The sequence below is a fragment of the Suillus subalutaceus genome (genome assembly GCF_016647625.1).
Source record: "Suillus subalutaceus strain FC151 chromosome Unknown DFJ58scaffold_88, whole genome shotgun sequence".
Classification (NCBI taxonomy): Eukaryota; Fungi; Basidiomycota; class Agaricomycetes; order Boletales; family Suillaceae; genus Suillus; species Suillus subalutaceus.
In genome coordinates, this window is record NW_024540337.1 from 131,893 (window position 1) to 158,451 (window position 26,559).

Below are 26,559 nucleotides of genomic sequence, written 5' to 3' on the forward strand. Positions count from 1 at the left end.
AATCCAGCGTTAAGACTTCGATATATCATTCGATAAAGGGAGTCAATCAAATCGATATCCGCATCCAAAAAAAAGGTTGAGTGGCTCGTACAGTGCAATCGTCAGGCTAACACCAGCCCTACTATGAAACCCAAGGTATACGTGCAGGCTGCAAGTGTGTGCATAAATAAAATAATGAAATACGAATCAGACGTGCACTGTGATTTTGAACGACAACATGAAGAATGTCACAATGCACGGATCAAGTATATGATGTTTGGTATAATTTCACATGGCGTGCCCGTTCGAAGCGCCCGTGGAGGAACCGTAAAAGGAATCGACGGAGTGATGGAGATCCGGAGAGCAGTACGCAGCTTGAGGAGGAATAAGCGTTCGAGTTCGCTGAACAGATGGCTGCAAGGCAGCTGGTAATCCTGATCCAACATCATCAAAGGGGTTTGGCATCCCTCCACAAGTTTCATCAATCCCTCCATAAGGATCCTCTGCCGCATAAGGTTCCGTCGGGGGGTATGCTATACCATACTCATGGGGAGCGTACACCTCATGTGGATAGTAGCCTTGGTTCTCATAACCTTCGCTACCATTAGCTGCCTGCCCATGGTATACGTCCTGCTGCGAATAAAAGTGTGCGGCAGGCGGTACAGTTACTTCCATGGAGTTGCCGAAGTGATCTATGTCTGAGGATTCTTCAGCGTCTCCAACAACGAAACTCTGACTCTGAGAGGGCTCTACAGAAGGTTCTGGCTTCTTTTCCAGGTATTCCATGTCATCCTCATACGAGCGAGAGACACGGCGTCTTGCGATCATCATTCCAGTTCCAATAATTCCAGCAACTCCAAGCAAGCCAGCAACAGTGAATGTTCCGGCGACTGCTCCTGTATTTGAGAAGAATCTAGATGATGATATCAGCTACCGATTGGCGATGAGTAATAAACGAGGACTCACCCAGAGTTGGAAGAGGGCGTGCTCGAAGGAGTAGATGAAACTGTCGTTCCGGTTGCGAAGCTGGTAAATGTGCCTGTATATGCTGAGGTGAGCCCTAACGGTTGTGCAGCTGGCGCTGTTGCAATGACAGCAGGTGCTGCAGACGTAGGCGTGGATGTTGAAGGCTTGGTGGAAGAGGAAGAGGAAGACTGAGAAGAGGGAGACTGAGAAGAAGTGGAATGTCTGTAATAGGACATGAGTCTGCTGTATACATGATACGGAATAAAAAACTGACGAAACGGGAGTCTCATTGCTTGTGGTAGGGGTAGCGGCACTGGTGGCACTGGTCGACGTAGGATCGGATGCAGGAGTGGAGCTAGAGGAACTCGAGGTTGTGGCTAATGGATTTGCTGGCGGACTTGGTGGAGAAGGACTTGGTAGCGAAGGACTTGGTAGAGAAGGACTAGGCACTGATGGTGATTGTAGAGCGGGCAACACCGAGGGAACCGAGGTCGGAGTAGTCGGAGTAATGAGCACCGTCGGTGACAGGGCACTGGTAATACTAGGCAACACGCTCGGAGTTGTTAATGCTGGAACCTGATCTCTGGCAATCACATCTAATGATGCTCGTCTGCGCCAGGCATGATGGGCTCGGAAACCATGAACATTCGCCGACTCTGCTAGAGTGGCGGTAAATGAGAGTACGAACAAGAATGTAGTGAAAAGGAGTGTGCGAGCGTGCTCTGCATGAGAGCAACGCATGATATGGTGGTAAAGAAAGAAAAGGAATGAAGGGCGTGCCCCTTCGTTGTTGTTGACCTGAGAAACGAAACAAAATATCACTGGTCGTGATGGTTCGCACTAGTGGCTCAGCCGCCTTCGAATGCGAATAGCATTACTATAAGCACTCACCTAATTAATCCGTTCTAATTTAGTAATTCAATAGTTTAGCTTTTTATAGATTCATGATGGGTCAACCGGTCACACATACCATATGGCCATCGATGGCAACTCGCCCATAAATTTTGAATCCGCCGCGCCTTCTTGATATATCACTCATGGCAGTTCTAACGTGCTGGTGAAACGTACTCAATTGTGTCTGATCGTATTGTGCAAATCCTGTCCTCCATTGTACATTCACCGTTGACCAAGCATAAAACATGGCAACGAAAAAAAGATACACCAAGATACCATCAGGATCATTGGACAACGTTCCCTCCCTCGTAACCTAAACTTGTCTTCGCAAATCCTCGACTGAGATCCTTCAACGACTGACTGCTCACTTCAATACAGAACTGTTGAAGTCGCCCGTCTTGAATCATCTCAGTAATTTCTTGCTGGGAGAGCCTGCGGCTGCAACGTCTCTGCAGTTTACCGGTAACGACTTCCTTAGCCTTGACAAAAATTAAAGTCAACGACCCTAGTACAGGCTCCCCAAACTTACTTTATCACCCAGAGTAGGCCAGACCTCAAAAAGGTCCTTCACGTTCCATTTGTGGGCGCCAATATAATACCAAACTCCCTGTTATATATGATCAAATAAAATGATCAGAATCTGATCGTGAGTAAGAGCTCACTCTCTTCACGGGAAAGGTGAACGTGTGAAGAACACGGTCTCTAGGGCGTTTCTTGACAATGTACGCATGGACTGTCTCGTTAGCATCTGGGGTGCCCCAGTCCATCAGAAGAGATTCGCCTGGTCCATCCATCGAGAACGGGTCGTGGACAAATGCCATGTTGTCGACAATCTGTAAACGGAAACAGTGTTCATCCGCCTGTCCAAGGCTGATATGGGTTCAACATGGGTGGACTCCTAGTAAGAAAACTAGGCACCTTTCTAGAGAGTATATCTGTACAACGTTAGATTGTACATAAAAAATACTTGGATTACTGACCGTGTTTTCGCCAAGGTTCAGCTGTTCCTGCAACAATTGCATGTCAACCGGACAAATTACTTCCGCACTCCGGGGGCTGCGAGATGAAGTCAGCCTCCAAATATCGCCGCCACCCCCAGAAGAGTTTCTCGCAGCATGTACAGACAAGTCCACAGAAGGCTCGGATGATTTGTTGGATCCAGATGATCTCTGCTGATTGCTGAGATCAGATACAGCTCCGCTCACTCCTGTTCTTGATGCACGAGAGTATGAAGTCGAGGCTGGAGATGAAGCCGGCACGATCATCGGGGTTTTGAGCGAGCTACGTTCCTTTCCCTTAGATATCGGGAGCGCAGTGTTGCCAGAACCAGAGCTGTTAGAGGACTCATCGTTTCTGCGACTGTGGCCAGAAGGGGACGGGGAGGCACCAATCTCCTTGTATCGTGGCTGAGGTTCTGACTGTAACAGCAACGAAGCACCTTCACTTGGGCTATCTCCAAAATCAAGCTGCGATATGAACCTTGAGTTCAGGGACGTAATTCGACAAAGAAGGTAGTTGCGTTACCGCCAAATCCACCAAGAGATTGCGCATTACGCGCCGGACATGTCGCAGTTTACGATATGCGGCGTCTCTACCCTCGATCGCGCTCCCTACATCAGGCTGGTTGAGTTCGAGTAGACGTTTCAATTCCTCGTTATGGGCTCTGAAGGCGTTGTTCTCCGTGACAACATCATCATGTCTGATTTCCCATTCCGTAGCTCGAGTTTTGTGCGCTCTAGATTCGTCCACTGAGTCGATAACTACTTGGTTGAGCTCATTGCCTATACGGCGGAGCGAATCTGTGACCTGCGTCCACTGGCTACACTATGAGTGGCCGTGTTGGTATCGTAGAAACAAAAACCACAAACCTCTTCATGAACTCCACGCGCTCTGGATAGCGGGGAACGCGCCTGCAGTTCGTTAGCCATGAGTGTTCTGAAGTAAAAGCGTTAGCCGACTAGCATGCAGCATGCCTGCTTGTTGACGCTGCCGACAAATGGTTTGAAATTGAACCCTTGAATACGTGACTATTCAATTGAAAAGGTCCCGGCACGGCGGCAAAAATACTACCTTCAATTAGCCTCATCGGCGGCCACCCACTAGCCAAATCTATTCAAATTCGTCCCAGCGCCTGTGTGGCAAGGGGTCTTATCGATTATCGATCGATGAATCCACTCAAGCCAGGTCAGCGCGTTATGACTGAGCTGCTTAAAAGCATCACGAGCATGGCAAACATAAGGCATCCGATTATTGACGTGCACACCCATGTTTACTTGCCCCGGTACGCAGCCGAGCTTCGTGCAAGAACCTCAGCTCCCCGTATTTTGAACTGGACAAACGGGGCCAAGACTGAAGAAAGACTGTTGATTTTGGATGGAGAGCCAAGTGGTGGTCGCCCAATTGGTCCTCAGGTATGTCTGCTCTTTCAAATGAAGTGCAGGCACTTTCACTTAGAATATATCAGTACTGGGATCGAGATGAGAAGCTCGAATTCATGCGGAGGCATGGTATAAACATCTCATTCGTGAGGTTTGTTACTTCGCTTCTTCGGATAGTACAGAGTAACCGAACACTCTCTTCGGCAGTTCAGCCAATCCATGGCTCGATTTCTTGCCAGCGGATCGGGCTCAAACGCTAGCTCACGAACTGAACAATAACCTTGAAGAGTATTGTGCAACTTCTCCCCCTGCCGAGGGGTTCTCTGGTCTAAAGACACTCTACGGCTTCGGCCTTCTCCCTCTTGTCCCGGATGTAGAAGTGTCTACCATCATTCAAACTATAGAACATCTTAAATCACTCCCTCACATCCGAGGCATCATCATGGGAACCAAGGGGATCGGGAAAGGTCTCGATGACAATGCGTTGGACCCAGTCTGGGACGCTATCCAGGCAGCGAGGCTTGTCGTCTTCATACACCCACATTATGGTGTTGACAGTACAGCGTTTGGAGAGAATGATAATGGACATGTGTTGCCACTGGCCTTGGGCTTTCCTTTTGAGACAACCATTGTGGGTAATATTTTGCGTCTGATGATTGGGAATGAGTTTTTACATGGATGTTTAGGCCGTCACGCGCCTCATTCTCTCGGGTGTTTTGGATCGTTTCCCGGACCTCCGTTTACTCCTAGCCCATTCCGGGGGAGCCTTGCCTCAGCTGTCATCTCGACTGGCCTCGTGCATCCAACATGATCCTATCGTTGCGAATAGGTTGAAACATGATGCAAGATATTACCTTGGCCAACTCTATTTCGACGCTGTTGCATACGGGTCCGAAGAGTTGACCTTCGTTAGCCGAACCATTTCTCGTGCATCTACGTTCAAGAATAGCGGGGGGACTGTTGATCTTGCAGTTGGAAGTACCAGACTATTGTTTGGTACCGATCACCCATTCTTCCCGCCACTTGAAGCAAGCCAAAAATGGCCAAGTGTAGAAAGTAATCTGGCAGCCATCCGGAGTATGGCTGGTGTAGATTCCACACCGGAACATCAGGCTAACATACTAGGTTTGAATGCCCTTAGACTTTTTGATCTCCACGATCAAGTATACACATGATGTATATCCGTTGTCCGTTAATTAGGAATCTGGATCTTCAAGCTGAAATCTATGTGTTGGACGGATTGATGAACAACACTTGTGCTGAGGATGTCGATATCTATTACGACATGGTAAATAAAGACCATCAAGAAGGAAACATCCACTGACCATTGACTGCACGCTCCTGCAAGTTAGCCTCGGTGATGTTACCGCTCGTCTCGAAGAGGAACTTCCGTTTCCCAGCCCACTTCTCCTTGAGCTTTCGAGCGACGCTCACGAGATGTTCCCCTTCCATATTGTCCAGCATGATGATGTCAGCGCCTGCTTCAATTGCCTCATCTGCTTCAGCTTCTGAACCAACTTCCACATCAAGCAACAAGCTAAAGCCGCCTACTGCACGAGCCTGTTGGATTGCGGCGGTGATTGATCCTTGGATCGATATCAGCTGGTCTTTAATTAAGTACTTCGTAGACCGAGGCGTACCGGATGACCATATATGATTGTCCTTAAGCATGATCATACTCGAAAGATCATGACGGTGAGGGTCAATACCCCCCACAATCATTCCATACTTTTCGACCAACCGAAACCCTGGCGATTGTGAGCGGATTAAGCTGCTTGAAGGGGCAGCTTACCTGGAGTTGTCTTCCTGGTCCCAGCAATGATACCCTTGTAACCATAATCTACTGCAAGATCTTTGATAAGTTTAGATCTTCCGAGGAAAATGGAGGCGTAAACATGATAGGTATTAGGTACGATCAATGCGGCTTACTTAGTTGCGATGCCGCTGCATCTCGCAAGCATATTCAAGGCGATACGCTCGCCAAGCAGAAGGTGCCTTGCCTTGCCTCGAACAGTAGCGACATGCTTGACGGGCTCGAAAGTCTCACCCTCCTGCAAGTGCCATTCAACCCTGCAGGTCCATTAAAACACAGCAAATTGATGCCATCAACCTGAGAACGTACTCGCATCCAAGCTGCGCAAAGACTTCAGTGAAGAAGGGCCGTCCGGCCAAGACCGCGGTCTGTTTGCCTTTCCCAAAAAGAAATGCTTCGCGGTGAACTTCACCCACGACATAACCACCGTAATCAAATGATGGTGTATCCTCTGCAAACCAGCCCGTGACTTGAGCCTTCCAACTGGGAGGAAGTAGATGTTCATAAGAGTTGGTAGACATTGTTGGTTCAACAGAGCTTAGGAGGTGAGGTGGGAAAAGGAGGAACGACGTCTGACTCGGAAATGGGAGACTACCAACCCCACCCAATGGGTGGTGAAAAGCTACCGCTGATTATGACTATCGACAGATCTCGAGAGCAAGGCGAGAACAATGTACGATACAATAATGAAGAATGAATCGGTGCAACGAGGTAAAAGGGTATCAGGAAAATGTCCATATCACAGCAGCCATTATCATGATGCAAACCCAAAAAAATCACTACGCGAAGAGAAAATATCCGAGTATCCGAGTATAATCCATTTTTACGCAAATGTTCAGAAATGAGTGGCAATAAAGGCAGCGAAGGCTGCAACGGCGGTCAGGAAACCTGTCTCCACTTTCATTCCAAGCATGGCTGCGCTAGTACTAGAAGGGGTTGTGCTAGTATCCGAGGTGGTGGAAGACCCTGCAGCAGTAGTCGGAGTTGTTGCGGTAGCCCCAGAGCTATGAAGAAAATGGTTAGAGATAACAACTTGAGATGGAATAAAACTTACGAAGAAGAGGTAGTGCCAGTGCCAGTTGTTGTGGTAGAAGTTGTCGTCGAAGAAGAAGAAGACGAGTTGATGTTGAATTGGTTGGACTGAGCAAGCAAGGTGTCAAGATTTTCAGCATTTGCAGCAAAGTTGACACGGTAGCCAGAGCCCGTAGGCCAACCTCCACTGGGAGCGTTGCAGACGATTGAGCCCAAGGTTCCGTCAACGAGTGCGTTGAGGACCTGAGGACCCTGTGGCATGGCGACCTGCAAGTCCTGAGCGAAAAGTGTTAGAATTCCTTGGTAAAGCGCATGTTAATACACATGCCTCGTTGGTCAACACAGCCGTGAAGTTCAATGGGTCGGTGTCAACGCGCTGCCACGTCAAGGTGTTGGGTCCAGCAGTTGTCCAATTCTCGCCTTCACCTGGAGAGGTGACCTCGTAGGCAAAAGCCGATGCGATAGAGGCCAAAAGGATAGCGGCGGAGGAACGCATGCTTGCAGAACCAGTAAGTAGGCGATGGTGGGGGGTGAAAAAAAAGGTCTGACTTCTGTTTTGAAGGGTAACGAACGTGGTCCTTGAAAAGGTTGTTGCCTAGTCTCGCTTGTACATAATTTACGTCTGCATCTCTGATGATGGTGACCCGAATAAGCTATCGCATGTACAATTCCCACGGCATGTTACAGTTCAGTTCCCACGGCATGTTGAATTTAATTGGCTGTTTCCGATGAATATATAGATCGCCAAGACATGCATGTTGACATATGACAATGGACATCAAAGCTAGGTTTCAGCCCGTGCACCGGCGAATAGTATGATCAAGTGATCAAGGGGTTCATGGTACAACGTGTGATAAGCAAGAGAGATAACTATTATAACTTGAAGGCCTGTTTGTCCGGGCTTCCGATGAAGAGAACGTCTAAGGCCTGGCCATGATGCATGAGCACCGGTGACTGAGGTACCAAGCACAGAGAATGCCCGACACCATCGGAATGAAGTACCGGTCGTTCATTGCTTCACGCGTCAAACACCATTACAATCATGTCTCCGACTTGAAATTGAAAACAGAAGTCGAGGTTCCTCCCGTCTCATGCGGTGCACACGAGCGTTCACGTCCAACCAGCGGGCCGTTCAGCGCGGAAGAATGCTATTGAATTAGCTCTAAGGTAACCAGTGATATAGCCATACGACATTAAGCACTCGCCAATAACGTGTCCGCGTCCCGCCAAAGATCACTTTGGCCCCATATGCCAGAGACGGCAGTAAAAATGATCCAGCATGATGTTTCAGCCATGACGATTTTGGGTGACAAATTATCAGGCACTCCAGCCCCCCCGGCCTTCTGTCGCCGAACAAGTAGCTCCAAACAAGCACGGGCTAGGTTCCTGAGTTGGCTCATGTCATCCGCTGAAATGAAGTCTTCCACTTTAGCTAACAACGCAAACATCCAACGTGCATGACTCTCAAGGATCGCAAAGGTTGGTTCAGCGGGGTGCTGCAGATGGACGTTCATCCAGTGAGCGAAGTACATAAGAAGGTGGAGGGATAGATTCTGTACTTTATTTAGCATGAGGTGCTTGTACGAAGGCGTTGACATACGCACATGGTCTATTTTTCGCAGCAATGAGGGGGTGATCTCACGAGGCTTACAAAGCTGTTCTGGGCCTGGACGAGTTGACAGGAGACTCGTGTTTCGGAGTTCTGTCTCCACCGTTGACATGGATAATTCAGAATTATTGGGACATGGCTGAGCTGCGGACGATGGTGTATCTGCTAGATTATCATCCGCGAGTTCAACGTCACCCTCTGAATTGATACGCCAGGTCTCGTGAGTTTCGTCACAATTTTGCTGGTCATTAGTGTTATGTTCCGCCTCTATCTCGTCGCAAAACGCTGACATGTGACCGGAAAATCTGTTCTTCTTCGACATTTTCTTTGTTTTTTTGGGTGGGTTCCAGTCCGATTCCGGTGAACCGGCGAGAAATGTCCACCAAAGATCTCTTTCTTTCTTATCTGGCATAACCTTCCGTGATCCATGTGGATCAATATGTACGTGGATAGTTGGTTGAGCGATATTCTGGAGGACAAAGTTCATCACACATTCAGGCACACAAGCCTGACGGCGTACAGTTACCTTTCTGAAATTTCGAAAGTGTGTTAAGAAAGTAGAGCGCCAAAGTTCAGATGGAAGGTTGCTACGTGAGCTGTCGGGCTGCACAAGATCAGGCGGCGGGACAGGTTCGGGCAGTTCGTACGGGTTAGCGACCCTCGTGACGTGCGGTAGTCGCCGTGCATCGCGTCTGTGGAAATGTTAACAGAGAACCAAACGCAACCATGTCAACTCACCTGACCGTAAACAGATATTGCAGTCCATCTTCTGGCTCGCGGTCAAAGTCCATAGGTAGATTAGCCACGGGCAATGTTTGCTTTCCGAAAGATGGTTCATCGTCGTCTGAATCATACTCTGCATCTTCCCATTTGCGTTTGAGACCAATGGAAATCATTTCAGCCTTGCGTATGGCGACGTGAGTGACCGACTTCAAGTTAGGAAGATATTTGGTGTGATTAGGCGAATATCTTGGACCGCGGGAAATGATACCAAACTCCAAACTGAAAATTTATTGCACACAGGGGTGCTCCATGCCTCGAAACTACGATCCCATACATTTCACTATTCATCTCTTGCAGGATGTCCACGACAGAACCAATGGATCTGCTAGCTGACGATGACATTGATACAGAAACATTGCAGGCCCAAATTAATATGTCCATGTCATTTGCAGAAGATCTAGTCTCATCGTGGATAAAGCCTGCACATAAAGCTAATCTCAGCAAAAGCGGAGTGGACGCCCAAAAGTTACTCGACGAACAACTACGTAGACCTCCTAGGTGTGTTATAGTATAGATAATAGTCATGGTTTCTACGATTGACATCATATTACTGAGTAGACTTGGTGTCGGTGCTCCGATACCAGAATCTTCTACAACAGCTCGTGACGCTGCGCGTCTAAAGCATAACTTGATAGGGAAAGGAGTCAAGCGCGCCCCCGAAGATGATACTACCCTCAAGACGGAACATCATTCAGGAGACGAAGAAAGAAGGGGAGGGACGGTTAGAAAGAAAACGAAACTTGATCCGTTCGCAGTAAGATCAAAGACGAAACCGAACATCTTTGGGAACTCTGTCACACAATCAACTCATAAGCCGAGCTCCCCGCATCAGCAGGCGGACGATGGGGATAGCATGACCGGGGGTGATGATTTGGAACAAGGTCGCAACGTTCCTTCCTTATCGTCTCCGCTTGAAGCGAGTAAAATCAACTCAGACTCGTCTGCGAAGAAGAGAGATAAGAAGCCGCGGAAGCGCTCTGCCACTTGCAGCGAACGAAGCATGAGCTTCCAAGAGCAGGCGATCCCCCATTCGCGGTCTATTACCACCCCAGATCGATCCGGCAATCAAAGTCTCTCTGTCAATTCGCCTCCTCTCGGCAGTGAATTGTCTTCCGTTTCATTTTCGACATCCGGTCCATTTTCAATGGTCGCTTTACATACAGGTGAGTCATTGTTCTGCTGTTTCGATACACGGAAGTAAACAACAGACAGAGTTGAAACGGGATGGCGAATTGAATGTCCCGGATATGTCGACCCAACATCATCCACCACCCCCGCATGCACCTCGACATCCAGAGGCTCCGCGTTTAACGGTTCCGCTGCTGAACCTTGATGGTCCACCGGATCGAGGCGATGGATCCGGTAAGGATGACCACCCGGATAGTCCCAAGAAGAAGCGCAAAAGGCGAAAAAAGAAAAAACACCCTTTTCAAAGTTGACGCGGACGGTTAATCTCGATCATACACTTCGTAATTGGCCATGCAGATCTAATATCTCACATCCACGTGTATCATATTTTCATCTCTTCCATCTACTTGAAGGACCCGACCCGAGTCTGCCGTGTACCTGGCGATTCATTGCATATTGTTGAAATCTAGCCCCCCCGCCTCACATTGTCACGTCGCCTTCCCACATAATGCACAAACATTCCAAGCCTACCAATTCGAGTTGACCGTTATCATTATAGTTCCCTATGGTCCGGCATCTACATACTATCGACTGGTACTCCTAAGAGAGGCGAATACGAGTTATTACAGCATGACTTCCGTGATAAATATATCCCTGCAGGTGGAGTGTTCAAATACATAATTATGATAATAGATAGTACCTCAACATGTCAGGATACAGTGTGATCATTTTTGGGAAGACCTCGTTCGTGCGACATCTCGTTTAGAGTTATATGACGGTTGACGTGAACTCTGTCTTGTAGGTCGTCGACTGATTGCAGTCCTCGTAAGGACCGCTTGTCGGCTGTTGTTGCTCTTGCGAGAACTGTGCGAGTCTCGAGCCAGCGTGCCGGGTCTAAGAGCCCGTCTTGTCTTTGGTTTTCCAAAGCTGAATCTTGAGAACAGTCCCGGCTTCGCCCGGCCATTCTTGGCTCTCTTAGCAGCCTTCTGCTGTCGCTTGTATTCCCGCATGGCTTTAGCTTCGCGCATTTCGCGCATACCTTCTCCTCGAAGGTGCTCATTTCCACTAAACGTAGCGCGCCATTTGACTAGCCATCCATGGAAGGTCGAAGCCTTCGGTCTGCTCCGGCGACGACCATCAGAGTGGTAATGCTTTACTGGTCATTAGATTCTCAGACAAGGACTTTAAGACCAACTCACTGATGATTTCCATACAACCTCAAACTTCATCGCAACGAGATAGTAGAGTACTGATAGTGACACGAGGGAAAAATTGATAAGAGTGAGATGGGTTCTGGCCGCTGAACATGCTTAATAACTGTTGTGTTGGACAGGCAGGAGGCTGGCGGCTGCAGGCGGCATCTTAGTAATTTCTAAAAACACGCCATTCGGCGATGCGGCCGCCGGAACGTGTTATTAGCACTCCTTAGGCATGTTTCTTGACAGGTGCCATGGTAGCCATGCCGCCAGCGGCCACGGTCCACGCCAACATTAAATTTTCGAGTACTTGTTGATTTGGTCCGTGCTGCAGCAGGCACTCCCTCTGAAAATCAACCGTCCTCACGTGGTACCCTCGGGGCAATCAACTCGTTTATTAGCACTAAGCCGCAACGCCCCAATGAGTCGGAGTGACACCGTAGCCAGTGACGGTCTTGCAACGGTCCGTGATGTTATCCGTTCCTGCTGTCGGGAACAGGGGCCATTATCGAGCGTGAGACAAACATAAGTCTAATGTTTTCAAGTTTGACCACAATCCTCGCAAACGTTGCGGCTTTAGGTACGTCCAGTTCCCGGTGCCTATCAATCTGTCTATTGCATGTTCCGCTTTCCACAGCGCCTTCTATCAACATAATTCGCTCCATTGGATCTTCGCAAGGCCTCAAAATTTGCATATTCGCACATTGATTTTTTTTCCACCCGGATTAAGCCGCATGATTGCATTCACGATGATTATATGTATCATGGTAAATACACGTTCAGAAATCTTCAGTGCACATCGATGACGTCGTTTCAAGACAGCCTTCGTTGCTATACACTGCATGCTGCACTGACAATAGAGCTGCACCTGACATACCACTTGCAACTTGTGGTGGACTCGGGTGACTGCAATACCCGGAATGTTCACGGACTTACTAGCGTATCACCGTAGGGGGCCTCACACTTGCCTTATTTGGATAGTTTACAGCATCTCACGTTCTTGCGAGAAGAATCGAAGGAGGGAAGAGCACAGGATTACTGGGGAGGGTGCCCCCGGACATCACGTAAGCCACGATTAGCTACATCCGTCTCGTTAATAGTGATCTCAAAAATATAGTGTGTTTTCAGCGTCATGGCTTGGGGTGGCGGTGAACGCGCTTGAATTCACAAGTGTCCATTACACTGCTTTCATCTCTCGTTCGTCTCCCGCTCGAAATTGGCCGTTATGAAGCCGTTTACCACACCGCCACTTTTCTACCTCACAGAATACTGAACAATGGTGGTCACAAACACGGCTACTCCATCCTCTCCGAGCCGTGTTCGGAAGGCAGAACAGTCCATGTGCGAGGAGGTACAAAACCAACAGTGACTCTGAGCAGGACTTTAGACATTTTCGCAAGTTTTCCAAAACAAATCAGCTAAACAACATGGGCTGGAAGAACGTCGACACAATCATCGAGGGCAAGCTGTATCTTGGAAAGTCAGTATACCACGGATTCGGATTGCTGTATGGTCCAGACTCTTATTTCCGATTTCTTTACCCAGTATCCATGCAGCAAGATCACCGCGGTCATTATCGGAGCGCAATATTTCCCATATTGTCTCCGTTTGCAACGACCCTATCCCCTCCGAGCTGCCCGAAAGTGGAATTACCTTTCTCCGAATTCCTGTAGAGGATGTCGACACTGCTGACCTCCTGATACACATGCCCGCTGTGTGTCAGTTCATTGACCGAGCCCTGCAAGCCAAAGGGGTGGTGTTGGTACACTGCCTACAGGGTTTATCCCGCAGTGCGACAGTAGTCGCCGCATACCGTTAGTTGTCTTCCCGCTAAGCTCAGTGGCGGCTAGCTGAATATCTCTCCTAGTCATGTACACGAAACGCATGGACGCGACGCATGCCATGGACGTCGTAAGAAAAGGTCGGCTCCACTCTATTTGTCAGCGAGTACGATAAGACTCACTGGCCTAAATTAGCCCGTGAACAAGTCTGGTTCAACGCTGGTTTTCAAGAGCAGTTGGTTCTTTTTGAACTCTGCAGATACGCTCCCAGCCCCTCCTGCGGAATTTACCGCTCGTGGCGGCAGAGGGTCACCAATGCCTTACAGGCCAGTTAAGAAACCGGGTTGTCGCTCAATCGAGATGGCGGCATACCTGAAAAAGTAAGCTAATCCAAAGCCACTCGATTGCATACCTTCCTAGTTCGATCATTAGACATTCTAATTCTACACCTATAAAGCATAGTGGATCGTTTATCTTGTTGTACAACAGGTCTTTTGGCATCTTTCCCTATAGCATCATCATGTTTTCCGTGCAGCTCGGCTTCACTTTGTATCGTGTTCTTTTGTCTTTGTATCGTGTTCTTGTATCTTTGTATCGCGTTCTTGTATCATGTACTTCGTGTATCAAGTGTTTTTGTATCATGTTTTTGTATCGCTCTTGTATTGCAAATCTTACTTCATATGTTACCCCGCCTTTTGTCGTGTCGGAATAATGCCCCATGATTTCCATGTGCTCAGACCTGCCACGAAGACCAACAACTCCAATCTGAGTAACATAGATGACTTTGTCGTGTGGCCATTAGCGCTAGATCTTAATCTGAGGCTGTGATCAAAGCTAATCTCATCAGGAATCTGCGCATATAATTCAGTTCAGTCGATCTTACACTATGGAAAGCTCACCGACGAGTCACCGTCATTAACTCGATGCCTCATTGCCACACTCAAAGCGCTCGGCCTGCGATTGCACATGCGTGGCAAACATATCGTATGAAACCAGAGGCTCTGGCAACATCAAATACAAGAGAACGTTAAGTCTCGGCGAGTCACAAAGTAGTGTGAAAGTAGACGCACACTGACAGTAAATGACTCGTGTCAAGTATTTCACCGCAGCTGCCGAAATTTGCGAGTCAGGATCTAAGTGATTCGTGTAAGCGCAGCAGTCTACCAGGGACACGTATTGAAAACACCCTCGAACGTGTCACGAGAATACTCAATATATAAAGGCGCTCATGGCCAGACGATTAGATCACCACAGAAACACTATGGGACTTGTTATTTCTCACATTTTTTCAGGGTTATTCACCCAACAGGAGACAAGTAAGTGCCAGTCACAAAGTCTCGATCGAAACGGGCTGCTCAACACATCCTACAGGACTACTGATGGTATTGTCCTAAACAAGATGATATCGAGACGGCATTCACGGGATCATTAGGTTGGACTCGACGGTGCGGGAAAGACAACGATCCTCTACAAGCTAAAGCTCGGCGAGATCGTCACGACCGTTCCTACAATAGGTAAATGAGTTAGTGTGACCTACTGGCCTTGTTTATCATATAAATGCAGGATTCAACGTAGAGACGGTTGCGTACAAGAAACTCCAGTTCACCGTGTGGGACGTAGGAGGTCAGCAAAAGATTCGTCTTCTCTGGAAGTACTGTACGACATTCACTCTGTGGTCGTGCAAATGGTCTCTCATTATTATCTAGACTTTAATAATGCAGAGAGCATCATTTTTGTAGTCGATTCCAGCGATCGCGATCGCATTCCAGAAGCGAAAGAGGAACTTCACGCGCTGATGAATGACGAACAATTAAAAGACTCGCTGTTGCTTGTGTTTGCGAATAAGCAGGACATGCCTGGCGCTATGAGCGCGAGTGAACTCACCGATAAACTAGAATTGCGGGTGTTTGGACAGAGAACGTGGTATATACAGGTACGCATTCCCTGTCCATATGCGGACCTGCACTGATGTGTGGCAGTCTACTTGCGCAACTTCGGGCGAAGGACTGTACGAAGGCCTAGAATGGTTGGCAACCAATCTCAAGAAGCGTCGTTGGTAGATTATGCTTCTTAGTTCTATGTGGTTTGGTAGGACGAGAAAGTAAATTGGGATTCGTAGTACGTTCGCAATATAGTGAAGTGTTATCAAGTTTAGTCATGGAGAGGGCATTATTGTCCGCTGCATGGCCCCCTTAAGGTCTGTGTCAAGGCTGAGTTGGTTTAATAGTTGGTGATGAGATATGTAACCGGCAGACGTGGAAGACCAAGAAGTGAACCGCCACCGGCGGAGTTCAAAAGGGTGGTTCACACACGACGACAAACTTGTTCTTGACCTTCAGTTTACAACTCATTAACGTCCTTGCACTTCCTAGCTCAACATGGGTCTCTCGGTGTCACGTCTCCTTGCTGGTCTTTTTGGCAAGAAGGAGATGCGTAAGTCCTCACCATCTATACCATGATCCCTGACATCGACTAGAAACTGATATTGTACCTTCTTCCAGGAATTTTGATGGTCGGAAATTGAGTTCAAGTCACAGTGCCGTTTACTAACTTTCATCCAGGTCGGTCTTGACGCCGCTGGTAAGACTACCATCCTGTATAAGCTCAAGCTGGGCGAGATTGTAACTACCATCCCCACCATCGGTAAGCTGCTCACATTTACCTAAGATATAAAGTCCTCTAACTCTGTCGCAGGATTTAACGTTGAGACTGTCGAATATAAGAACATTTCCTTTACTGTGTGGGATGTCGGAGGACAAGACAAGATCCGTCCTCTCTGGAGGCACTGTATGCTGTCTTTCTATCTACGTCATCGCCCGAGCTTATCAGATTTCTTCAGATTTCCAAAACACGCAAGGTATCATCTTTGTCGTCGACTCGAACGATCGGGAACGTGTGTCGGAGGCTCGTGAGGAACTTCAACGGATGTTGAACGAAGATGAGCTGCGGGATGCTCTCCTCCTTGTTTTCGCAAACAAGCAAGATCTCCCCAACGCTATGAACGCAGCAGAGATCACTGACAAGCTTGGATTACAAGCGCTTAGGCAGAGAACGTGGTATATCCAGGTCTGTCGTTTATTTCCCCGATCATCGGATCCGCTAATAGTAGACGCTGTTAGGCTGCATGTGCCACTTCTGGTGATGGACTGTACGAGGGTCTGGAGTGGTTGGCGACCAACATTAAGCGTCGGTCTTAAGCGATATATAGTTTTCTGTCGTGTTTGGATCTTGCACGCGCGTTGTCTCCTGATCCTTATGATATCGAAAATTATACGCCCGTCTGCTATGTTTTTACTCTGCCTTCGCTTACACTCCCTCTTGAATTTCCCATTTTCTCTTTCATGTTTTTTTGTAAATTTGGAGCCTTAGAGGTTGATATGCACTGCTCTCAACGGATCAGGAAGTTGTGCACACCGCAAGGCTCGACAAAAAAAGGGTATGCGACATGCATCATCGGTTTTCTCCGGGAAATACCCGCCCAACGGCATCCGCTTCCTTCCTCCGTCTCTCCCCTCTTTCTCGTGATTGGGCGTCACGCCGACTCGACCCGTATCTGGTTAGTTTCTCAAGGAGTGTCTGGAGTCTCTTCGGTCGGACAACGGAATACGTTGTCTGCCGGACCTGCGGTACTAAATAGTCTTGTACAGCGTCGTTTAATATGACCGACGTCATCTACAGCATTTGTAGCACTGTTAGCAAAGCCAGAATGGAGGTGGGTATGTTTTTACCGAGTGAAGCTCAGCGAAAACCGAACTGAGATGGCCCCGGCCGATACGGGTTAATTCCCCCTCCAGGAACTCTGTATCCACTAAAATATTTGAGATGGCGTTCTCGTTCATCGCTGGGACGTCAGGCCCGATCATGAAGTTCTGGTTGTGAAAAGCCATGAGCGCCCAGTGCATGCTGACGCGCTGACGAACCACCTGCTCACCATCAAGCACTCAGCGATATATCCAACTGCTCCTCGGTATGCCTCGTCCTTGTATATTTCCTTGATGACGAGAGAGTCCACAACTGTCGTGAGCCAGTTGATAAGCTCATATAAGTACATGCTGGGTGTGTCCTCGCGGGATTGCGGCGTCCAATCGTACTCTGCCAAATCAAAGAAGTCGTCTAGTTTAGAAGTGATAAGACCCGTCACGCGGTGGAGGGCACGGGTGACGGTGTTGGCGAAAGAAGAGGAAGAAGACAGCCGGATAGCACCACCCCGCTGTGTTGACCTGATGGAAGGGACTTGAGAAAGTTACAGATGAATTATGACGAACACTTTACCGGAGACTCGTCAGTGAACGCTCCAGTTCGGAACATGCAACCTCAAAATGCTCGAGATTTGAAACAATCTGAACGACTTGACTAAGCGTTGATGTGCTACTTAAGCACTTGGAAATGCTGTCGCTGATATGGTTCGCAAGCAGTTTGTCTAGCGACTGTCCAATCAAGTTTGATTGATTTGACATCGTGATCCACAATATGCTCACCTTGTTCAATAGTTCGTCAATATTGCCATGATGTTGTGACACTCCATCAACAAAGTGATAAAACTTTTGTATGAAGTTTCGGATCTGCAGGTATATATTGACAAATGAGCTCAACAATGAAGTGGAAACAATGACACATTACATCTTGGCAGCACAGGAAGAAACCTTGCGACCATGGCAGACTGAGAGGGAGACCGCTTCTACGGAACCCCTGAGCTGCTTATTCCCAGAAGGATGTGATGACATACTTTGAGAGAGCGTCTTGTTCTGATGGGTCCAACCATACGACTGCAAGCACAGAATCTCTTTCTGATGGTATTGTAACTTGCATGGGGAGATGGTCGTCTTGGAGGAAAATCTGGATTGTAAATCTTGAGTGTGATCGACACAAGAACAACCTTGTACAACTTACAACATCGAACCTACGACTGAACTGGCCTTCAAGAAGGCCGGCATATTTCTCGAACAACATAAGGATGAGTGAATGCAGTGACTGGGTGGCATATGAACAGGACTAGCAAGGCGGTCACTTTTTGAATTTTTTTTTGTGATTAATATTAGATACATACCTCCAGCGTCGTGACAAATCCAATGAGACACTCCTTGACCCTCAAAAAGGAATCCGGGTCAGTCTCGTTTGCCAAAGACGCGCTAACAGCTGATGAAAGACGCGCAACTAGCGCTTCCCATAGCTCCTCGACCTCTCTCTCAGAACGGAAGTTGCCAGTCGTCTCTAGAACATGCGATTCTATGATAAAAAATCCGCATATTTCCTGAGTTAGGCTGACCAGGGAGGCGAGCGGAAGTGGATCGGGTAAAATAAGGTCTGATTGCGCCTGCATTGAGATTGAGTTGGCGAGAAGAGAAAGCAAAACGCTGCCGCACTTTACGATCTGCTTGATAAGATCTTCGCAGGTCATCAATTGAATCCAACGTCGTGTAGATATGTATGCACTGGTAAAGAGGCGTGAAATCAACCTTCAATTTCTCACTGTCGAGAACATTGGCTAATAGCAAGATGTTAATTGACCGGTTGCAATGAGGGAAAGAGTAGAACTCACTGTCAGACCGCTCTTGGATCACCATTTCCACTGCGCTTCCAACACGGCTCAACCTCAGCATAGGATCTTTATCTCGACGTGATCTCCACTTGCGCGTCCGGTAGTCCATTGCTTCCAATGCCAATTTACCAACCAACCCACTAACATTCCGAATCTCCAGCAACCATTGCTTCATAGAGGCTGTCACCGCATTCTGAATTTGAATCCGCAGCGAAGGCAGAGAGGACAGGAGATACTGGTAGAATGGCGTCTGGGATAGCGAATTCGAAGGCAGACTCTGTATGTCTTCCAGCGACTATTGATTCCTTTCAGTCACCTCACGGGCCGCAGTAGTGGCGTTACATACCCGCAGGGCACTCCAATACTTCCCCTCCTTGATTAATTCGCCGATTCGGTTCACAACGTCCAGGACTTTCAAACAAGCTTGCAGAGTATCAATTGCTTCATCAAGTTTAGCTGCTGTCTTCTTTGACTGCAGTAAAGTTCTTTTCTTCTCTACCAAGCCTCGACCGACCTGAGATACGCTGGCGTCCAAAGTTGTAATCTTGTCCCTGAGGTTATTAGTATATGACTTGACTGTGAAAAGAGTCGAAGCGGAGGAAATGAATTCTTGATAGTTGTCCGTGCATATTTGCTCGATCTCGCTGTCCTTTGTTGCAATGAGAGCCTGAAGATTGCGCAGGTATGCTTCCTGCTGACGGTTCGCATGAATCTGCTTGATGATAGGTCCGAGTTGTTCGAGGTTCTCGGAAGACGAGGATGGATCGAGAAGATGTATTTGTTGCAGCTGCTGGTCGATGTTCTCTTGGGTATATTGTGGGCGCCTTTGAGGAGCCATGGTTGCAACTACGAGTCTACGACTGCCAATAGAGTATTGTCCCAATTTGGATGCCAGGCTGGCGTTTGTTTGGCAACAGCCTCTGATACAAACAACCCGAGTCCCATGATGAAAAGGGCGGACCGCCTTCTCCCGGGACTAGCGGACCTTCAGCATATGGTGGTTCCTTGCTTTCGTTCTTACCTGTTCTACCACCGCACTATACTTTATTTGGTTCTTTCCTTCTTTCCTCCTGGAACTTCTCAGATCTAGCGTATGGTTTTGCTGACACCGTTCAACCTCCGTCCAGCACACGGTCTTGCACGCAAATGTCGGTCCGAGGTCTAGCGGCACGCATCCATATTGGGGACGATATGAGACCACGATATGGGACATTGTACTGGTACTACGAGTGTGCTCAGACAAATTGTCTATTAATCTCATTGTCATCCAACCCAAACGCTCCCGCACTTGGGCTATTACTAAAAACCTAGTCACTCCTGCGCCGGCCACGAGCAATATCATAATCGTGTCTCGCAGAACAGCTGAGCAAAAAAATTCTTCATGCTATGTCAGCACAGCAAGACAATGGAGCTAAGCAAGGTTTGCGACGTCGACAACTTAAAGATGATGGTTGGTTCGTGTGCCATATGCTACATAGTGATAATAGTACTCTAGGAGTCCAGGACATCCCACCGAGCAAGCAAGCAAAACTATGGTTTTCATTATATATCTCCGCCACGGTAGGCTCGGCCGAAATTTAGCCGAGACCCAAGGGACACGGTCAATTAATTTTAGGGTCAATCATCTAATATTCCAGGGTGGTAATACAGTGACTCGGTAATTTAGCAGCATGAAGCACACTCACAACGAACGTTGACTCATCTCTTGGACTCTATCATCTTATATTTCGACAAAGAGAGATGGAAGCTCTCACTTTTCACGTGGATGCCGTGTAAGTCAAAGTTAAACTATCCAGGAGACAAATTTGAACAGCATCGCAGTTTGTTTGATATGGACGGTACCCTGGTAGATTCAACAGCAGGCGTAATCGGAGCCTGGGAGACGTTTGCTGAGACATATCCTGACCTAGATATTCCAAAGATCCTGAGTAGTGAGTAACTTCTAGGCTGGATCTTCTGTTGTAAGTCGCTTCTCTTCACAATTAGGTGCACATGGTGTCAGGACTGTTGACAATCTGAGGAAGTACTGTGGACTTACGTCTGAAACAGAGCTCGAGGTGGTCAATTCCTCAGTGGATTCACACGTGATACTGATTCATGCCTATCAACAGAAAGAGGCTGCACGATTCGAGGAGGCCATCGTTACCTCCTCCACAGCTAATGGCAGAAAGGGTATCACCCTTTTACCTGGAGTTCGCCCCATCATGAATGAGGTGAATTACATACCATACTACTTCCAGTGCGCTTAATTACTGATCATTACAAAGCTTGCTCCCGGAAAGAACAATCCCAAGCCATGTTGGGCTATTGTTACATCTGCAACCCGTGCCTATGCATCAGCTGCTCTCGAGATTGGTGGAATCCCGATCCCAGATGCCTTTGTGACTGCTGAAGATGTTACACAAGGGAAACCTTAGTGCGGAATAGTGTCATGCGTTGAAACATTCAGAACTGACTGAACACCTTCACTAGCCCTGACCCATATCTTCTTGGTGCACAAAAATGTAAAGTTTCGCCGGAAAAGTGTCAGTGATTATGTCAGAACAATGTTGAGGACATTGACCCGTCCTATAGGTCTTGTTGTAGAAGATGCTCCGTCAGGCGTAGCAAGTGGTCTTGCCGCTGGATGTACTGTGATTGGGTTGATCACATCGCACACCAGGGAACAGATGGAAGCCAATCGCCCAACATATTTAGTTGACAACTTGTCTAGGTGCGCAGCAACTGTTGGAAATCTCTCGCATATTCAAGCTTTCTCGTTGTCTCAGCGTGTCAATGAAGATGGGGGCAAGTGGTGGCATAGATGTTGTTGTCAAAATAGATTAGATGGATTTCATGGACGAAATAAAGTTTACAAGGCAGATGGGACTATTGGGCCCTGGCACCAGAATAGTTGAGGAATAGTGAGCTTTTCTATAAATTTTACTGTCAAAAGCACCATCGGGGACAACTTGAATCGACAATTCGCAAAGGCGCTTCTTAACGAGCGGCTACACAACTCGTTGAGGGGCGGTACTGCGGCAGGGTGGATCCGACCACGAGGCCGTTAGCAGGTTAAAGCTCGACGATGAAATCCGCACGTCTATCACGAGTCAAGGGATTGTCAGACATCTCCCTCACTCTGACCGAGAAAGATTCGATGGCATCCCGCGTTCACGAACTTCACCATGTAGCCGTTCAGGCGCCTACGCCACCCACTAGAAAGGAAAAACCTCGGGCTCAAATGACGCTCGAGGGTCATGAAGAATGGGTACACGGCGTGGCTGTCATCCCTGGAACTCATCTCCTCGTCACCGCCTCGCTTGACAAAACTCTTCGACTGTGGGATCTAGTCAAGGGACAACAAGTTGGGAAGCCCTTGTTAGGTCACGACGACGAAGTCTGGACGGTTGCAGCATCTCCTAATGGGCGCTGGATTGTGAGCGGATCGACAAACGGAAGCATCTTGGTCTGGGATGTAGCGACGAAAAGAAGAGTGTCCGTCTCGTTCAAAGGGCATAAAAAGTTAGTTTCGAGCGTCGTCTTTACGCCGGACAGCAAAACATTCGCAAGTGCATCGGATGACGAAACAGTATGCGTTTGGCTGAGGAAGTCAGGGGAAATTGTCCTTGGACCATTCCAGGTGGGGAGTAATGTGTGGTCGGTGTCATACTCCTTCGATGGGAGTAGGCTAGCAGCAGGAACGGGGAAGCATATCATCATTTGGAATACAACAAATGGAAAAGAGCTCCTCAAGATAGAACAGGAGGCAGTGGGTGTCGCGTTTACTCCAGATGGTCTCCGTTTGGTCAGCGGATCCGTCCACGACATCCGAATATCAGATGCTGCAACCGGAGACATCATCAAACAGTTTGAGGCGCACACTGATCTCTTTCAATCACTGGCCATTGCTCCTGACGGCACCAAAGTTGCCAGTGCGTCAGCTGACGGCATGACACGGTTCTTTGACCTGACCACGTTCGAACCTATTGGCGAGCCGTTGGAGCATCCTGATCCGGTGTATTGCGTGGCCTTTTCCGATGATGGTCAGCTTGTCGCAACTGGTTGTGACGATGCGCTTCTTCGCGTGTGGACAGTGCCCCAGAGCGATTCAGACAAGGAGTCCAAACAGGTGAGCAACTTCGATTCATCCACTGCTGGTCATGTAATGTTAATGCTAACTTGACGTACAGCCACAAAAGGTTCCTTTATCCCCCATACGCATCCTCGTACACACTGACTATTGATGATATACAGGATGACCGCCGCCGCCCTCGTCCATCCATACCGATTGTATGTTTACACTCGTCTTGTTGTGCCATCCCTGATGTTGCTTCTTCCGCAGGAAATTATTCCGCGTTTAGAGTCCCGACCAGTGCGTACTGGAATCCCGCGCGGGTTCTTTGATGATGTCAGTCCTCGCGATCAATCAACTTAATGCATGACTGAATACATGTCTAGGCTGAAAGAACTTATCCACCCCGCCGATCCGCGGATGGAGGCTCACAACACCCTACACGGCACTCCCGCATCAAGGACCTCGTCAATCGTCTCCCATTTCGCAGGCAGTTGCAACAAGCACAGCCCGAGGAGGAACGTTCACGCCACTGGAACGGATTCCCCCAATTCCTGCGACAGCACCTTTCCTTCCGTAGGTCAAGACCCAGCCAGGAATCGCAGGAGGTTGAAGTCGCAGCCGGACGTAAATTCACTGTAATGTGGTTCTTTTTACACCTCTTGCCATTCTTGCTGATCGATACCCTACAGCGTCTTGTTGTTGTCAAACTGCCGGAATACAAGAAAGTCAATGACACCCGACATCTACCTAGAGGGCAGCCCGGTGTGTCGCAAAGCACGACAGCGAACGACCCATTGCCCGAGTCGTCTGACATCGATTCACTGCCAGATGTGCATTGGTTCAAGGCGTTCTTATGTTATTACTCATGCTGGTCTCATGGTAGATTGAGGATGCCTCCGCGATGGCGCTTGGAACGTGTTGACCTTCACCGCCAGGATCACACGACAAGTAGCACTAGGGCTCATGGTCGTAGTTAGTTGTGCACTGATCGAATTTCTTGCAATCGAACAATGCAATGTATCATGTCAAACCTAACGTTGACCTCTCAGATTTCTAGTCCTGGTTCTTCGTGGGTGCCCATCTCGCACGAGCTCTGGCATCATTTCTTGAATGATTCACACAGGTAATTACATTCTGTTCCACCCATGTAGAAATTCATGTACTATCAAGTATGCGAGCTGGAAAGCAAATATAATGATATGTTAGATCCTTTTGGGATGGAAAGATGTCCCGGAAAAAAGGACGGAAAAAATATCAGGAAGACGCGCGAAAGCGACGGAAACAATGCGACAAGAAAAGAAAGGATTAAGAACAAGGATATGTGGTCGCCCTTCTCAGATTGATAGACGATCTAATATTCACCCTCCTCTTCAACATCTGCAGAGTCGGTACCAACTTCCTCGTAGTCCTTCTCCAGCGCTGCCAAATCCTCACGTGCCTCCGAGAACTCACCCTGCAACGAAGTATGAACAAGCCGGGGACACATTGAACGATATACATACCTCCTCCATACCCTCACCAACATACCAGTGAACGAATGCGCGCTTGGAGTACATCAGGTCAAATTTGTAATCTGGAAACCTTTGTTAGTGTTCCACTCGAACAAAGAGTGTTAGAAGGGATTACCTAGCCGACTCCAAGCGACAGAGATAGCCGTCGTGCTATACGAAAAGAAATTAGCAGCAGTCTACACCATATAGCGCATAGTCCTACTTTGAAAGCATGCAGAGACTGCGGGTATTCTTGGCAAGGTCACCGCCTGGGACTGCAGCGGCAGGTTCGTTGCAAATGCCCAGCTAAGAGGACTCATCAATCGAACTTGTCAAACCCAGGCTAGGTACACACCTTGAAACCAGTCGGGCACCAATCGACGAACTGGATGGTTCGCTTGGTCTTGATGCTGGCGACAGCAGTCTGAACATCCTTCGGCACGACATCACCACGATAAAGTAGAGCGCAAGCCACTGTTCGAGGATTAGAGAGGCGCGTGAAAGGGCCATGACACACATACTGTATTTGCCGTCTTTGGGGTCGCATTTCACCTGAAATCACGTGAGCAAATTATGACTCGATGTATGGTGTCATCGTACCATCTGGTGTCCAGTCTCAAAGCAAGAGAAGGTCATTTCGCTGACAGAATTTTGTTCGTGAGTCGCCTTCTCAGCGGATAGAAGTGGGGCATATGTTGCTAATGGGAAATGAATACGAGGGAAGCTGTAACTGTTTAACAACTTGTTTATGCCATGGAGAGCGCGATGGTGCTCACGGAACAAGATTGGTTTGGAACTCGTTAAGGTCAACGTTCAACGAACCATCGAAACGGAGCGAAGCAGTGATCGAGGAGACAACTTGAGCAATCAAGCGATTGAGATTGGTGAAGCCTGGTTGAGAGACACCAAGATTTTTCTTGCAGATATCATAGATAGCCTCGTTGTCAACCTGCACAACTCAATGAACACAGCAGCGCAAAAGATGGATGAGAAGACCGACCATGAACGAACAATCAGAATGTTCAAGAGTCGTATGGGTGGTCAGAATTGAGTTGTAGGGCTCAACTATTGAACTCGACAATTGAGGTGCAGGGTAAACGCAGAACTCAAGCTTAGACTTTTTGCCATAGTCCGTAGAAAGTCGTTCCAAGAGGAGGGCACCGAAACCAGATCCAGTGCCTCCGCCAAACGAGTGGAACACAAAGAATCCTTGCAATCCTGAACAGTTGTCAGCCAAGCGACGAATCTTATCCATGACTGGATCGATCAATTCTTTTCCGACTGTGTAATGACCACGAGCATCTGAATGCGTAAAGCCATGAGCTGCCCATAATGGATATGCAACTTGATCTGTGACCTACAATTATTTGCTGCATCCTCCTTGCCCGTGATCATGGTCTCAGGGTGGAACAGAGACCTGTAAGGACCGGTTTTGACCTCATCCACGGCTCCGGGTTCCAAATCAATGTAAAGAGAGCGAGGAACGTGTTTCCCTGAACCAGTCTCGGAGAAGAACGTGGAGAACCCTGCGTCAGTCTTGTGAGCTTCATCGAGGACGCGACCGTCAGGCTACGTAAAATATTAGACAACGGTATACTTGAAATGTGATACGAACTTACGCTCAAGCCGTGTTCTAGGGTGTACAGCTCCCCTGGCCGAAAGTTAAGACGACCCTTATGACGCGCAAAGGGCACTCACAGCAGGCATTGCCAATCTGAACACCAGCCTGACCAACATGGAGAGAAATGACTTCGCGCATGATGAATCGTTAAGAAGAGCTGACGACTGGTATACCGGTTTGTCGTGACGGGAGGGAACAGAAGTTACTGAGCCAAATGTTTCTACTTCAAGTGTTCAAAATTTCTTAGAAAGTATTTCTCAATTTGGAAATAATCTTGGAGACGACGCCCACGG

At 48.2% G+C, this 26,559-nt stretch overlaps 15 protein-coding genes across 15 annotated transcripts; 6 read left to right on the forward strand and 9 right to left on the reverse strand.

The window, feature by feature from the left end:
- Nucleotides 1-65: 65 nt before the first annotated feature.
- DFJ58DRAFT_488530 (uncharacterized protein) lies at nt 66-1,834 on the reverse strand. The gene is made up of 3 exons (XM_041380632.1): nt 1,220-1,834; nt 946-1,167; nt 66-892 (listed from the first exon to the last, which is right to left on the reverse strand). Exons 1-3 carry the CDS (start codon nt 1,684-1,686, stop codon nt 268-270), a joined length of 1,314 nt encoding a protein of 437 aa, XP_041241552.1. The 5' UTR covers nt 1,687-1,834; the 3' UTR covers nt 66-267.
- Nucleotides 1,835-2,003: 169 nt separating this feature from the next.
- Nucleotides 2,004-3,880, reverse strand: DFJ58DRAFT_798683 (uncharacterized protein). The gene is made up of 7 exons (XM_041390698.1): nt 3,708-3,880; nt 3,364-3,654; nt 2,820-3,305; nt 2,758-2,774; nt 2,502-2,709; nt 2,369-2,446; nt 2,004-2,318 (listed from the first exon to the last, which is right to left on the reverse strand). Exons 1-7 carry the CDS (start codon nt 3,765-3,767, stop codon nt 2,124-2,126), a joined length of 1,335 nt encoding a protein of 444 aa, XP_041241553.1. The 5' UTR covers nt 3,768-3,880; the 3' UTR covers nt 2,004-2,123.
- Nucleotides 3,881-3,885: 5 nt separating this feature from the next.
- Nucleotides 3,886-5,456, forward strand: DFJ58DRAFT_488489 (amidohydrolase 2). Its single transcript, XM_041380631.1, has 4 exons — nt 3,886-4,250; nt 4,304-4,368; nt 4,425-4,848; nt 4,904-5,456. Exons 1-4 carry the CDS (start codon nt 4,005-4,007, stop codon nt 5,390-5,392), a joined length of 1,224 nt encoding a protein of 407 aa, XP_041241554.1. The 5' UTR covers nt 3,886-4,004; the 3' UTR covers nt 5,393-5,456.
- DFJ58DRAFT_663537 (Quinolinate phosphoribosyl transferase) lies at nt 5,410-6,551 on the reverse strand (the record flags this gene model as incomplete). Its single annotated transcript, XM_041382375.1, has 6 exons — nt 5,410-5,492; nt 5,543-5,803; nt 5,858-5,965; nt 6,010-6,086; nt 6,147-6,287; nt 6,340-6,551. The coding sequence occupies 6 exons, from the start codon at nt 6,549-6,551 to the stop codon at nt 5,410-5,412; spliced, it is 882 nt and encodes a 293-aa protein (XP_041241555.1).
- A 31-nt stretch (nt 6,552-6,582) lies between these two features.
- Nucleotides 6,583-7,716, reverse strand: DFJ58DRAFT_798687 (uncharacterized protein). The gene is made up of 3 exons (XM_041390699.1): nt 7,391-7,716; nt 7,085-7,338; nt 6,583-7,034 (listed from the first exon to the last, which is right to left on the reverse strand). Exons 1-3 carry the CDS (start codon nt 7,556-7,558, stop codon nt 6,866-6,868), a joined length of 591 nt encoding a protein of 196 aa, XP_041241556.1. The 5' UTR covers nt 7,559-7,716; the 3' UTR covers nt 6,583-6,865.
- Nucleotides 7,717-8,255: 539 nt separating this feature from the next.
- On the reverse strand, nt 8,256-9,567 carry DFJ58DRAFT_663547 (uncharacterized protein; the record flags this gene model as incomplete). The annotated part of the gene is made up of 4 exons (XM_041382378.1): nt 8,256-8,615; nt 8,667-9,140; nt 9,198-9,363; nt 9,410-9,567. 4 exons carry the CDS (start codon nt 9,565-9,567, stop codon nt 8,256-8,258), a joined length of 1,158 nt encoding a protein of 385 aa, XP_041241557.1.
- A 94-nt stretch (nt 9,568-9,661) lies between these two features.
- DFJ58DRAFT_488724 (uncharacterized protein) lies at nt 9,662-11,039 on the forward strand. The gene is made up of 3 exons (XM_041380634.1): nt 9,662-9,952; nt 10,013-10,617; nt 10,669-11,039. The coding sequence occupies exons 1-3, from the start codon at nt 9,753-9,755 to the stop codon at nt 10,785-10,787; spliced, it is 924 nt and encodes a 307-aa protein (XP_041241558.1). The 5' UTR covers nt 9,662-9,752; the 3' UTR covers nt 10,788-11,039.
- On the reverse strand, nt 10,982-11,990 carry DFJ58DRAFT_488720 (uncharacterized protein). The gene is made up of 2 exons (XM_041380633.1): nt 11,782-11,990; nt 10,982-11,733 (listed from the first exon to the last, which is right to left on the reverse strand). Exons 1-2 carry the CDS (start codon nt 11,809-11,811, stop codon nt 11,308-11,310), a joined length of 456 nt encoding a protein of 151 aa, XP_041241559.1. The 5' UTR covers nt 11,812-11,990; the 3' UTR covers nt 10,982-11,307.
- A 1,078-nt stretch (nt 11,991-13,068) lies between these two features.
- On the forward strand, nt 13,069-13,980 carry DFJ58DRAFT_489090 (protein-tyrosine phosphatase-like protein). The gene is made up of 4 exons (XM_041380635.1): nt 13,069-13,258; nt 13,324-13,592; nt 13,646-13,699; nt 13,755-13,980. The coding sequence occupies exons 1-4, from the start codon at nt 13,206-13,208 to the stop codon at nt 13,892-13,894; spliced, it is 516 nt and encodes a 171-aa protein (XP_041241560.1). The 5' UTR covers nt 13,069-13,205; the 3' UTR covers nt 13,895-13,980.
- Nucleotides 13,981-14,796: 816 nt separating this feature from the next.
- On the forward strand, nt 14,797-15,789 carry DFJ58DRAFT_798700 (ADP-ribosylation factor family-domain-containing protein). The gene is made up of 6 exons (XM_041390700.1): nt 14,797-14,875; nt 14,931-14,941; nt 14,992-15,073; nt 15,123-15,215; nt 15,266-15,492; nt 15,539-15,789. The coding sequence occupies exons 1-6, from the start codon at nt 14,821-14,823 to the stop codon at nt 15,617-15,619; spliced, it is 549 nt and encodes a 182-aa protein (XP_041241561.1). The 5' UTR covers nt 14,797-14,820; the 3' UTR covers nt 15,620-15,789.
- Nucleotides 15,790-15,942: 153 nt separating this feature from the next.
- Nucleotides 15,943-16,956, forward strand: DFJ58DRAFT_798704 (ADP-ribosylation factor). Its single transcript, XM_041390701.1, has 6 exons — nt 15,943-15,992; nt 16,061-16,071; nt 16,121-16,202; nt 16,254-16,346; nt 16,399-16,625; nt 16,679-16,956. The coding sequence occupies exons 1-6, from the start codon at nt 15,989-15,991 to the stop codon at nt 16,754-16,756; spliced, it is 495 nt and encodes a 164-aa protein (XP_041241562.1). The 5' UTR covers nt 15,943-15,988; the 3' UTR covers nt 16,757-16,956.
- Nucleotides 16,957-20,080, reverse strand: DFJ58DRAFT_798706 (exocyst complex subunit Sec15-like-domain-containing protein). Its single transcript, XM_041390702.1, has 12 exons — nt 19,445-20,080; nt 19,099-19,393; nt 18,923-19,044; nt 18,607-18,873; nt 18,450-18,551; nt 18,286-18,395; nt 18,180-18,237; nt 18,038-18,121; nt 17,832-17,986; nt 17,491-17,779; nt 17,288-17,428; nt 16,957-17,231 (listed from the first exon to the last, which is right to left on the reverse strand). Exons 1-12 carry the CDS (start codon nt 19,934-19,936, stop codon nt 17,010-17,012), a joined length of 2,337 nt encoding a protein of 778 aa, XP_041241563.1. The 5' UTR covers nt 19,937-20,080; the 3' UTR covers nt 16,957-17,009.
- DFJ58DRAFT_798711 (uncharacterized protein) lies at nt 20,063-20,745 on the reverse strand. The gene has a single exon (XM_041390703.1). It carries the CDS (start codon nt 20,438-20,440, stop codon nt 20,075-20,077), a length of 366 nt encoding a protein of 121 aa, XP_041241564.1. The 5' UTR covers nt 20,441-20,745; the 3' UTR covers nt 20,063-20,074.
- A 93-nt stretch (nt 20,746-20,838) lies between these two features.
- Nucleotides 20,839-21,924, forward strand: DFJ58DRAFT_730420 (HAD-like domain-containing protein; the record flags this gene model as incomplete). The annotated part of the gene is made up of 8 exons (XM_041385898.1): nt 20,839-20,870; nt 20,920-21,029; nt 21,085-21,155; nt 21,210-21,311; nt 21,366-21,514; nt 21,571-21,623; nt 21,673-21,811; nt 21,867-21,924. The coding sequence occupies 8 exons, from the start codon at nt 20,839-20,841 to the stop codon at nt 21,922-21,924; spliced, it is 714 nt and encodes a 237-aa protein (XP_041241565.1).
- Nucleotides 21,925-24,181: 2,257 nt separating this feature from the next.
- Nucleotides 24,182-26,487, reverse strand: DFJ58DRAFT_798726 (tubulin alpha). The gene is made up of 12 exons (XM_041390704.1): nt 26,344-26,487; nt 26,265-26,296; nt 26,007-26,214; nt 25,646-25,947; nt 25,422-25,594; nt 25,246-25,369; nt 25,167-25,197; nt 25,001-25,119; nt 24,869-24,951; nt 24,782-24,816; nt 24,658-24,728; nt 24,182-24,608 (listed from the first exon to the last, which is right to left on the reverse strand). The coding sequence occupies exons 1-12, from the start codon at nt 26,402-26,404 to the stop codon at nt 24,507-24,509; spliced, it is 1,341 nt and encodes a 446-aa protein (XP_041241566.1). The 5' UTR covers nt 26,405-26,487; the 3' UTR covers nt 24,182-24,506.
- Between the last annotated feature and the right edge of the window lie 72 nt (nt 26,488-26,559).